This window comes from Carcharhinus amblyrhynchos, chromosome 24, assembly GCF_965287045.1.
Source record: "Carcharhinus amblyrhynchos chromosome 24, sCarAmb.v2.hapA, whole genome shotgun sequence".
NCBI lineage: Eukaryota > Metazoa > Chordata > Chondrichthyes > Carcharhiniformes > Carcharhinidae > Carcharhinus > Carcharhinus amblyrhynchos.
Window position 1 is genome coordinate 46,295,156 of NC_137347.1, and position 13,047 is coordinate 46,308,202.

Consider the following 13,047-nt stretch of genomic DNA (forward strand, 5'->3'; position numbering starts at 1 on the left):
TTCCTATTTCTAGCTTCACTGGCACGTGGCACAGGGAGCAATCCTGAGATTACAACCCTGGAGATCCTGCTTTTTAACTTTCTACCAGAGTGCTTTCTGCCCATTCAGAGACATCCTGGGCCCTGGCACCAGGGAGGCAACATACCATCCTGGAGTTTCTTCCACGTTCATAGAAGCACCTATTTGCACCCCAACTATAGAGTCCCCTATAACTATTGCTTTAGTGCTCTTGTCCCTGCCTGCTTAACAACAGAGCCAGTTGTGCTACTGTTATCCCCTGATAGGCCATCCCTCCAACAGTATCCAAAACTGTATACTTGTTAGAGAGAGGGATAGTCACAGGGGATTCCTGCACTGACTGTCTGCCCCTTCTAGCAGTCACCCATCTACCTGCCTGCATCTTGGGTGTGACATCTCTAAAGCTCCTATCTATGATGCTTTCTACCAACTCATGCTCCTAAGTGCACCCAACTGCTGTTCTAACCTATCCTTGCGTTCTGTAAGGAGCTGCAATTGGGTGCGTTTCCTGCAGATATACTCGTCCAAGACACTGGAAGCATCACGGATCTCCCGCATCTCACAAGTGCAGCACTTAACCCCACTGACCAACATTTCTAGCAACAATGAAATTATTTAAGAAAATTTATAAAATTCTTATCTTCACTTTTACCTTCTCACAGAGACCTTTTTTTAAGTTAGATGAGGGCGGAGGGAAACACTAATGTGGTGTTTCAGGCTTATTACTCCTTGACACCAGATCTTCTGCTTCCCACTTCTTAGTAGATGTTGTTCATCCAACTTCTCCCAGAATGCACCAATGAAGTTCCTCAGCCACCTCTACTGAATGCCTGGATTCATCTGAACTCCAGTGAAAACAATCCTAACCTAGTCAACCTCTCTTCATATATCAATACAGCCATCCCTGGATTCAGCCTGGTAAACCTTTGCTGCACTCCCTCCAGAGCAAGAGCATCCTTCCTCAGAGAAGGAGACCAAAACTGCACAGAATTTCTAGGTGTGGCGTCACCAAGGCCATTGTATGATTGCAACAACACATCCCTGCTCCTGTACTCAAAACCTCTCGCAATGAAGATCAACATACTATTTGCCTTCTTTACCACCTGTGGCACCTGCCTGCTTACTTTCAGCAACTGGTGCACAAGGACACCCAGGTCCCGGTGCCCACTCCCCTCTCCCAATTTACAGCCACTGAGGTAATAATCTGTATCCTATGCAAGGTCAATTTTTATAATTTCCTCTTCAATCCTTTTCAGAAATGTTAAATCATTACTGATTACACTAATCTGAATTGGGGTCTTGTCAAATCAAATGATCTGATTGAAGAGCTGAATTTGCCTACTTCTACTCCTAATTCCTATGTTCTTACGAAACTTGGAGTAAATTAATTAACTGAAGACTGGCATTTGTGACATGGCGGACTTCCGGAGGAGCCCCAGAGGATCATCAATTCGGCATTTCTGACTGAAAATCACTGCAGATGCTTTAGATTGTCATTTGTACTGATGTGCTGAGCTTCCATATCATTGAAGACGGGGATATTTGTGGAGCTCCAATGTTTTCTGGAATTGTCCACCACTATTCATGGCAGAATGTGTCAGGATTGTGGAGCAGGCACGAAGGGCTTAATTTGCCAACTTCTGCTCCTATTTCTTATGTTCCTATGTAACTTGGGAACTTGGGAATCATGGATTCTAGTTATTTGGATTCATTTAGATTTATGTGAATTTTCATATGAAATTACACAGAAAGCAAAAAAATAGCATTTAGATTAACCCAGGTCACTGAGCACAGTATATTCTCTGGATTATATTTTGGATAGTCTTTATTCGTGCTATATTTGTTCTCATATTCTGAATGTTAAGGATTTATTCTGTATCCGACGCAAGGTCAATTTTCATAATTTCCTCTTCAACCGTTTTCAAAAATGCTATATCATTACTGGTTAAACTAATCAGAGTTGGAGTCATGTCAAATCAAATTATTGTAGACAGAATTTTTGAGAAAGTGACCAAAGAGGTGGATGGGGGTAAGGCAGTTGACGTGGTATATATGGATTTTAGTAAGGCGTTTGATAAGGTTCACCATGGTAGGCTTCTGCAGAAAATGCAGATGTATGGGATTGAGGGTAGTCTAGGAAATTGGATCAGGAATTGGCTAGCAGATAGGAGACAGAGGGTGGTGGTTGATGGTAAATATTCGTCATGGAGTTTGGTTACGAGTGGTGTGCCTCAGGGATCTGTTTTGGGGCCACTGCTGTTTGTAATTTTTATTAATGATCTGGATGAGGGTATAGCTGGGTGGATTAGTAAATTTGCTGATGACACCAAAGTCGGAGGTGTGGTTGATTGTGAGGAAGGGTGTCATAGTTTGCAGGGAGACTTAGACAGGTTGCGGAGCTGGGCCGAGAGGTGGCGGATGGAGTTTAATGCGGAGAAGTGTGAGGTGATTCACTTTGGTAGGAATAACAGATGTGTTGAGTATAGGGCTAACGGGAGGACTCTGAATAGTGTGGATGAACAGAGGGATCTAGGTGTATGTGTACATAGATCCCTGAAAGTTGGGAATCAAGTAGATAAGGTTGTTAAGAAGGCATACGGTGTCTTGGCGTTTATTGGTAGGGGGATTGAATTTAGGAGTCGCAGCGTCATGTTGCAACTGTACACAACTCTGGTGCGGCCGCACTTGGAGTACTGTGTGCAGTTCTGGTCCCCACATTACAGGAAGGATGTGGAGGCTTTGGAGAGGGTGCAGAGGAGGTTTACCAGGATGTTGCCTGGTATGGAGGGGAGGTCCTATGAGGAGAGACTGAGGGATTTGGGGTTGTTTTCGCTAGAAAGAAGGCGGCTAAGAGGGGATCTTATTGAAACATATAAGATGATTAGAGGTTTAGATAGGGTGGATAGTGATAGCCTTTTTCCTCGGATGGAGAAAGCTAGCACGAGGGGGCATGGCTTTAAATTAAGGAGGGGTAGTTATAGGACGGATGTCAGGGGTAGGTTCTTTACCCAGAGGGTGGTGAGGGATTGGAATGCCCTGCCTGCTGCGGTTGTAAATGCACCTAGTTTGGGGGCGTTTAAGAGATCCGTGGATAGGTTTATGGACGAAAAGGGATTGGTTTAGATTAGTGGGTCATTGTTTTTTTTTAACTGGTTGGCGCAACATCGTGGGCCGAAGGGCCTGTTCTGCGCTGTAATGTTCTATGTTCTATGAATTAGATAACAGATGGAAGCCATTTGGCACATCATGTTTGCACTGGATCTTCAAATGTACCACTCCTCTGCCTTCTCCCTGTAACCCTGCACATTCTTCTAATCATCTAATTCCTTCTTGAATGCCTCAACTGAACCTGCCTCCACTCAATTCAGGAATTCTGTTCCAGATCTAAGCCACTCACTACCTGAAAAGTTTCTCCTCATGATTCCATGCCAAGCAAGGTGGTGGAGGCAGGAACGCTGGAGTTGTTTAAGAGTCACTTAGACAGGCACATGAGTGGGTTGGAGATGGAGGGATATAGGAGATGGTTTTAAATAAGGTTCAGTAGCCTTGGGACGTCCCTGGTAATGTATAAGGATGTGGAATGATACTAATGTTTTTCTCTTTTAATTCACAGGTTTTAAGTCGGTCCGCCTTGTTGTCCAACAAGGGGCATACACAAGAACATAAGAAGTAGGAGCAGGAGTAAGCCATCTAGCCCTTCGAGCCTGCCCCGCCATTCAATAAGATCATGGCTGATCTGAAGTGGATCAGTTCCATTTTCCCACTTTCTCCCCATAACCCTTAATTCCCTTGTCTACCAAAAACCTATCTACCTGTGACTTAAATATATTTAGCAAGGTAGCCTCCACCACATCAACGCGCAGAGAATTCCAGAGATTCACCACCCTTTGAGTGAAGTTCCTCCTCAACTCTGTTCTAAACTGTCCCCCCCTTATCTTGAGGCTGTGCCCTCTAGTCCTGCTGTCCTTTCTGAGCAGGAAGAATCTCTCTACCTCTACCCTATCCATCCCCTTCATTATCTTATACGTCTCTATAAGATCCCCCCTCATCCTTCTAAACTCCAACGAGTACAGACCCAGTCTATTTAGTCTCTCTTCATAGTCCAACCCCCTCATCTCCGTTATCAGCCTAGTGAACCTCCTCTGCACTCCCTCCAAGGCCAAAATATCCTTGCGCAAGTGCGGTGACCAAAACTGCACACAGTACTCCAGCTGCAGTCTCACCAGTGCCCTGTACAGTCGCAGCAAGGCCTCCCTGCTCTTATATGCTATCCCCCTTGCTATAAAGGCCAGCATCCCATTCGCCTTCTTGATCACATACACGCGATGGGTCGTACGAGGGCTGCTCTTGGTTGTTCGAGAATAGCCTAGTACTTCATGTCGTTAGTGTACGCTTAAACTGGACCAGATGCTGGGCAACACGACAGCTCAGTGACTATCACTGTTTGCTGTGCAGACACATGGATTTGGGCCAGTGTCTGTAGGAGTTTGCGCATTCTCCCCGTGCTTGCATGGGTTTTCTCCGGGTGCTCCGGTTTCCTCCCACACCCCAAAGATGTGCTATTAGGCTGATTGGCGGTAATAAATTGTCTCTAAATTAGTTTTCCCTCAATGTGGAATGCCATAAGCATAGATAAGGGTCATGGGTGGAGAGGGGACTCGTAATTTTAAAATGGCGGCGCGGGCTCGTTGAGCCGAAGGGCCTGTTTCCTGGGCTGTTTTTGTTCTTTGTTTCTCTTTGTCAATTACCTTGAATCCGTACTCTTGATCATTCCACCAACGGCAACAAGCTTTTCTTAAGTATTCTGTCAAACCACTCAGGATGTTGAATACCTCTATCACATTTAATTATGCTAAACATGTGTACAGTTTTTGAAAGCAGCAATGATTTTTCCAGAAAGTATTCTTATCACACCAGAAATGTTAGAATTTATGGATTAAGATTCTACTCCATTACTGCCCATGACAGAAGGAAATGCTCAAATTTATATAATCAAATGTAAAGTGTCTAAAGCATTTATACACCTTTTACAACTGGCAGATTTACCCAGCATTGTTCTATATGCATTTGTGCTAATGTACAAGTTACACAAATACAAGTTAGAAAATAATCCCTCCTCCTGGTTGTAACAAATTGCTCAGGCACTAATAATATTGCCACACTGGACACATTTCACTGTCCTTTCATCACTTGATCAAAATCTGAGAACTCCCTACCAAGCAGTATTTTTGGTGTACCTCAAGTACATGACTGCAGCGGTTCAAGAAGAAGGATCACCAGCACTCTGTTAAGGAAAATTGAGAATGGGCAATATATTCTGCCTTCCTAACGAGGCCCAGTCCTGAAGAATGTTATAAACAAATGTCAGTATGACCACATAGCTATAAGAGATTCCATGGCACTTTTTCCCAAAGAGGAGAAGCAAATTCTTCTGGTATCTTGGCCATCGTGCGTTCCTCAACTAACATTAAACAGGTTAACTGGTCATTCATCTCAGAGACCTTACTGTGTGAATTAGCTGCTTGCATTTACCTATTACATAACAAGAGATGCACTTCAAAAGCAATTGATTGGCCATGCAGTGCTTTATGAGGTCATGAAGACATAAACAATGCTGAACAAATACAAGTTTTGTTTTCTTTAATGAACTAGACATTATGCCTCCCTCCCAACGTAGCTTGCATTGTAATTGATCGAAAGAAATTAATAGCTGGGTGAAACCACGTAAACAGATTCCAATTTTCTTTTCAACAATTTACATTTTCAGTCAACCAAATCCCAATTTTGCCTATTTAAGCAGGTTATTTAATCAGTCACTCTGCTACAGCCGACAACCCAAGTCCAAAGTGAGGGCTATAATTATATTATTTTATCACTTTTCTACAAAAAATAGCCAGGCCTGTGCATTAACGATCCTCAAAATGCCTTCCTCATTTAAATTGGCTATGACCATTTAAAATTTAAATGAACCAAGTGTTAATTCTAAATCACTTAACACCACAAATCTCTGAAAATGAAGTTATATTTTAGCTTTGTTTTTATCCATGTCAATCTATGCCAGTCATGAAACATATTAGTTTTCAGTAAAAAGGAAACTACAGCCTTGGGTTTCTTTGCTTGGAATGTAGGGAAATGAGGGGTGATCTTATTGAGATGTATGAAATCATGAGGGGCATAGAGAGGATGAACACACATAAATCTATGCCCTCTACTCTGGAAGAAAGATTAAGGGGAAAAATTTAAAAGGGGCCCAAGGGGCAACTTCTTCATGCCGAGGGTGGTGTGTGTGTATGGAATGAGCTGCCAGAGAAAGTGGTTGAGGCAGATTCAATAACAATATTTAAAATGCATTTGGATAAATACATGGAAAGATTAGAGGGATAAAGGTGGGCAATTGGGACTAGCTGGGAGGGCACAATGGTTAGCATGGACTGGTTGGGCTGAAGGACTGGTTTCCGTGCTGTATTGTTCTATGACCCTATGACTCTATAACAACCAAACTAACTGCTACAAATTCCATTACCTGTTGGCAAATACCCAACTCACATAGCCATTGTGACTCATCTAAAAGGACATTGACCACATCAATTATTGTCTTTTTTTTGCTTTTATGCCAATTCAATCAAATCAAGCCCAATTCAGAGTCTTAACAAGTTGAGACATTCCTGATCCAAGCTGACAAGAAGGGCTCCCACCTCCTGTCTTGGGCTTGATCTACAGGATCCAAGCTGATTGGAGTAGGTATAGCTCCTCCTCCAAAGCTTGATCTCATTTGCATCTTAGCCAAAAGACCGAGATGCTGCTTTTAAAACTTGCTTCAAATGAAGCTAAAACGTAATCTAATGACTTCAACCAAGCACAGCATGTCGATACTACACTTGATCTTAGCCAAATGTCTTAGGCATATAAAAGTCAAGTGAATTTGTATAAATCACAAGGTTTCATCCTTTAGTGATGAATATATAGAAGTCTAAAACAGAACACCCTGAAATAATAAATTTAACATTGCCATATGTAATACACAGCCTGATCAAGTAGCTACATGGACTATCCAAACCCTTGATTAAATAAAGTTAAACCTCAAACATCAAACAAACTTCTAAAAACTATTATTCAGCAGAGACTTAGTCACATGAAGAAACTTCAGTCATGAAGATCGTGTGGAGAGGTTAGGAACATTCCCCTTGGAGAGAAGGCAGCACAACCCTGTCCAATCCACTCCTATTACACACCCCGTCCCCACCCCTCCCAGCTCACCCTTTCTCCCTTTCCCCCACCCTAGGCTCACCCCATCTCATAGAACTCAGAGCTGGAGAAGGCCATTTGGCCCCTTGAGTCTTCTCTGCCATTCAATAAGATCATGGCTAATCTTTTCATCCACTCAGCTCCGCTTGCCCTCCCGCTCACCATAACCCTAAATTCCTTTAGAGTTGAAAAATCTTTCTTTGCCTTAAAAACATTCAATGAGGTAGCCTCAACTGGTTCACTGGGCAGGGAATTCCACAGATTGACAACCCTTTGTGTGAAGAAATTCCTCCTCACCTCAGTCCTATTCCCTGTTATTTTGAGGCCATGCCCCCTAGTTCTGGTTCCACCCGCCAGTGGAAACAACTTCCCTGCTTTTATCTTATCTATTCCCTTCATTATATTTTTGCTTCCAAAAGATGCCCCTGACACCCCCTCCCCATCACCCAAACTTCCTCCTCCCCATCGCCCAAACCCCACGCCAACGATCACCCTAATACCACCCACCAAACTCGAGATCACCCTAACCCCTCCCCCCGCATCTGGATTTCCCTAACCCCTCCGGCCCAGAATCACAATAATACCACCACCCCTGCCCAGGAACACCCGAACGCCCCCCTTCTGGATTCACCTTAATCCTCAACCCCGAATGATCACCTTACCCCTACCCCCAGTCAATCAATCTGCCCCCAATCAATAACCCTAGCCCCCCCGCCACATCGATGACCGTAGCCCCACTCCCCACCACCCCCTACATCGGTGACCCTAGCCTGCACCACCCGCCACAGATGACCCTAGCCCCAACCCCCACATCGATGACCCTGGCCCCGCCCGCCTGCCAAATCGATGACCCTGCCCCCCAACACCCCCCCCCCCCCCCCCCCGCCTGCCAAATCGATGACCCTGGCCCACCCCCCCGCCCCAATGACCATAGCCGCCCCCCCACACCCACCCTCGATGACCCTAGCCATCCCCCAATGACCATAGCCGCCCCCCCACACCCACCCTCGATGACCCTAGCCATCCCCCAATGACCATAGCCGCCCCCCCACACCCACCCTCGATGACCCTAGCCACCCCCCCACCCGCCCCAATGACCCTAGCCGCCCCCCACCCGCCCCAATGACCCTAGTCGCCCCCCACCCGCCCCAATGACCCTAGCCGCCCCCCCAACCCTCCTCAATGACCCTAGCCAACCCCCCCGCCCCAATGACCCTAGCCGCCCCCCAACCCTCCTCAATGACCCTAGCCGACCCCCCAACCCGCCCCAATGACCCTAGCCGCCCCCCCAATGATCTTAGCCACTCCCCCAATGACCCTAGCCACTCCCCCAATGACCCAAGCCGCCCCCCCCCAATGACCCTAGCCAACCCCTCCCCCCCTGCATCACCCCCCCCGCATCCTCTCCACCCCTCGCACCCCCCTACACACCCCGCACCCCCTCCGCCCCCCGCACCCCCTGCATCCCCCCCTCCACCCCCCGCACCCCCTCCAACCCCCGCACCCCCTCCAACCCCCACATCCCCTCCACCCCCCCATCCCTCCCCTCGCACCCCCTCCACCCCCCGCATCCCTCCCCTCGCACCCCCTCCACCCCCCGCATCCCTCCCCTCGCACCCCCTCCACCCCCCGCATCCCTCCCCTCGCACCCCCCGCATCCCTCCCCTCGCACCCCCTGCATCCCTCCCCTCGCAACCCCCCACCCCCCGCATCCACCTACACCCCCCGCATCCCCCTCACCCCCCGCATCCCCCTCACCCCCCGCATCCCCCTCACCCCCCGCATCCCCCTCACCCCCCCATCCCCCTCACCCCCCATCCCCGTAACCTCCCCCATCTCCGTAACCCCCCCCATATCCCCCTACCCCCATCCCCGTAACCCCCCCATATCCCCCTACCCCCCATATCCTCCTACCCCCATCCCCTTAATCTCCCCATATCCCCCTAGCCCCCATATCCCCCTACCCCGCATATCCCCCTACCCCCATCCCCATAATCCCCCCATCCCCCTAACCCCCCACCCCCGCGTCCCCCTATCCCCCAGTCCCCCTACACCACCCCCCGCTCATCCCTCTACATCACCCCCGCTCATCCCCCTACACCCCCCCTCACATCGATGACCCTAGCCCCCCCCCCCTCACATCGATGACCCTAGCCCCCCCCCCCCTCACATCGATGACCCTAGCCCCCCCCCCCCTCACATCGATGACCCTAGCCCCCCCCCTCACATCGATGACCCTAGCCCCCCCCCTCACATCGATGACCCTAGCCCCCCCCCTCACATCGATGACCCTAGCCCCCCCCCCCCCCTCACTCACATCGATGACCCTAGCCCCCCCCCCCTCACATCGATGACCCTAGCCCCCCCCCCCCCCCCTCCCCTCACATCGATGACCCTAGGCCCCCCCCCCCCCACATCGATGACCCTAGCCCCCCCCCCCCCCCCCATCGATGACCCTAGCCCCCCCCCCCCCCCCACATCGATGACCCTAGGCCCCCCCCCCCCCACATCGATGACCCTAGCCCCCCCCCCCCCCTCACATCGATGACCCTAGCCCCCCCCCCCCTCACATCGATGACCCTAGGCCCCCCCCCCCCCACATCGATGACCCTAGCCCCCCCCCCCCCCTCACATCGATGACCCTAGCCCCCCCCCCCCTCACATCGATGACCCTAGCCCCCCCCCCCCCCCCCCTCCCCCTCCCATCGATGACCCTAGCCCCCCCCCCCTCCCATCGATGACCCTAGCCCCCCCCCCCCTCCCATCGATGACCCTAGCCCCCCCCCCCCTCCCATCGATGACCCTAGCCCCCCCCCCCCCCCTCCCCCCTCCCCCCCTCCCCCTCACATCGATGACCCTAGCCCCCCCCCCCCCTCTCACATCGATGACCCTAGCCCCCCCCCCCCTCTCACATCGATGACCCTAGCCCCCCCCCCCCTCCCCCCCCTCTCACATCGATGACCCTAGCCCCCCCCCCCCCCCCCCTCACATCGATGACCCTAGCCCCCCCCCCTCTCCCCCCCCTCCCCCCCCCTCACATCGATGACCCTAGCCCCCCCCCCTCACATCGATGACCCTAGCCCCCCCCCCTCACATCGATGACCCTAGCCCCACCCCCCACATCGATGACCCTAGCCCCCCCCCCCCCCCACATCGATGACCCTAGCCCCCCCCCCCCCCCCACATCGATGACCCTAGCCCCCCCCCCCCCCCCACATCGATGACCCTAGCCCCCCCCCCCCCCCCACATCGATGACCCTAGCCCCCCCCCCCCCACATCGATGACCCTAGCCCCCCCCCCCCCCCCCCCACATCGATGACCCTAGCCCCCCCCCCCCACATCGATGACCCTAGCCCCCCCCCCCACATCGATGACCCTAGCCCCCCCCCCCCTCACATCGATGACCCTAGCCCCCCCCCCCCCCTCACATCGATGACCCTAGCCCCCCCCCCCCCCCTCACATCGATGACCCTAGCCCCCCCCCCCCCCCCCTCCCCCCTCACATCGATGACCCTAGCCCCCCCCCCATCGATGACCCTAGTGCCCCCCCCCATCGATGACCCTAGTGCCCCCCCCCATCGATGACCCTAGTCTCCCGAATCAATCACCCTAATTCCCACTCATTCGCCGCCGGAATGATCCGAGGTGCCACAGTCTGTCCCACTCACCCATCCCGCCGCTCCTCCTGCTCTCGGTGCCGGAGTTGTTGTTGTTTTCCGCTCTCGGTCCCGGTGTTTTCCGGTCCCGGTGTTGTTGTTGTTGTTGTTTTCCGGCCGCTCCGCTTCGAACCGACTCCGCCGCTAAAATGGCGCCGGACGGAAGCCGGGCGCTGCGCGCGGTTGCGCCGAAGTCGAAACGGCGGCTTTTGAAAGTTCAGCAAGATTGATGGAGCAGAGTGAGGGGACAGAGTGCAGAGTGAGGGGAGGGGCAGAGGGCAGAGTGAGGGGACAGAGTGCAGAGTGAGGGGAGGGGCAGAGGGCAGAGTGAGGGGACAGAGTGAGGGGACAGAGGGCAGAGTGAGGGCACAGAGTGAGGGGACAGAGTGAGGGGACAGAGTGAGGGCAGGGGGCAGAGTGAGGGTAGGGGGCAGAGTGAGGGGAGGGGGCAGAGTGGGTAGCGTGTGGGTGCAGAGTGAGGAGGCAGAGTGAGAGGACAGAGAGACGGCAGAGTGTGAGAGCAGAGTAAGGGCAGTGTGAGACAGCAGCATGAGGGGGGGAGAGTCAAGGCAGAGTGAGGGGCCAGAGTGAGGAGGGCAGAGTGAGGGCAGGGAGCAAAGAGAAAACACTGGAAAATGTCAGCAGCTCTGGCAGCATCTGTAAGGAGAGAAAAGAGCTGATCTTTCGAGCCCAGATGACTCTGTCAAACTGAGGGTAGGGGATCAGTCAGAATAATACTGCCGCTTGTAGTTCGGTTTAAATTCTATTTCCTTTTCATTCTATATAGAGGCCAGAATGCCTGCTTTAGCCCTGCCCTCTCATTCTTGATGCCTCACCGTTAAACATTGGCACAGTGGTTAGCACTGCTGCCTCTCAGCCCCGGGACTCGGGTTCAATTCCTGGATCGGTCACTGTCTGTGTGGGAATGGTTCCAAATCTCAAATCTTCCATGTCAGATCAAACCTTATCTGTCAGATCTCTGGCGAGATTGTCATTTTGACTTGGGCCTCAGTGGTATTTAATCAATCACAAAACTGTTTGCATCAATCACAAAACGTTAGTTTGCAAAATATTATTTAAATTGAGAAAGAGTACAAAATGCCTCTAGCAGCAGCTTCCCACCAGCCTTATCCCAGCAAAGCCTTTGACAAAGTCCCACATGGGAGACTTATTAAGAAGGCTAATGCACATGGGGTACAGGGTGATCTGATAAGGTGGATTCATAATTGGTTTAGTGGTAGGAGACATTGGGTGGTGACAGACAGCTGCTTAAGTGACTGGAGAGCAGTGGAGTACCTCAGGGACCTGTGCGGGCCCCATATTTGTCATTTATATAAATGATATAGATGACTATGTGAGGGGTAGGATCTGTAAGTTTGCCTATGACACAAAGATTGGCTCGGAGGTTAACAGTGAGGTTGAGTGTCTTGGGTTACAGGAAGATATAAATGAGATCATCAAATGGGCGGATAAATGATAGATGGTATTTAACCTTGAAAAGTGTGAGATATTGCACTTTGGAAGGAGTAATTTGACAAGGAAGTATTATGAAAGGTCTGACACTGGGAAGTTCCAAAGAACAAAGGGACCTTGGCGTGTTTGTCCATAGATCTCTGAAGGTAGAAAGGCAGGTTAATGAGGTGGTGAAAAAGGCATATGGCACACTCACCTTTATCAATCAGGCTATAGATTACAAAAGCAGAGGGGTCATGATGCAGTTGTATAGAACTTTGGTGAGGCTACAGCTGGGGTACTGTGTGCAGTTCTGATCGCCACATTATCGGAAGCATGTGAACGCACAGGAGGGGTGCAGAGGAGATTTAACAAGATGCTGCCTGAGATGGAACATTTAAGTTATAAAGAGAGGTTGGATAGGATTGAGTTGTTTTCATTGGAGTAAAGAAGACTGAGAGGCGACCTGATTGAGGTGTTCAAGATTATGAGGGCATGGACAGGGTGTATAGGGAGCAGCTGTTCCCCTTAGTTGAAGGGTCAGTTACGAAGGAACACAAGTTCAAAGTGAGGGGTGGGAGATTTAGGGACGATTTGAGGAAAAACATTTTTACCCAGAGGGTGGTGACATTCTGGAATGCGCTGCCTGGGAGGATGGTGGAGGTGGGATGCCTC

General features: G+C 50.8%; 1 protein-coding gene across 6 annotated transcripts in view; it reads right to left on the minus strand.

Annotated features, from left to right (window-relative positions):
* The window catches only part of LOC145357985 (importin subunit alpha-7), a 153,793-nt gene extending 142,724 nt beyond the window's left edge, over positions 1 to 11,069 (minus strand). For all 6 annotated transcript variants that reach the window (XR_013889409.1, XR_013889408.1, XM_080211637.1 and 3 more), the window contains exon 1: positions 10,933 to 11,069. Coding sequence is in view for 4 of the 6 variants with exons in the window: in XM_080211637.1 (XP_080067763.1) it covers positions 10,933 to 10,936 (4 nt within the window). In the remaining 2 variants the exon portion in view is untranslated. The remainder of the gene's footprint in view (positions 1 to 10,932) is intronic.
* Positions 11,070 to 13,047: the final 1,978 nt, after the last annotated feature.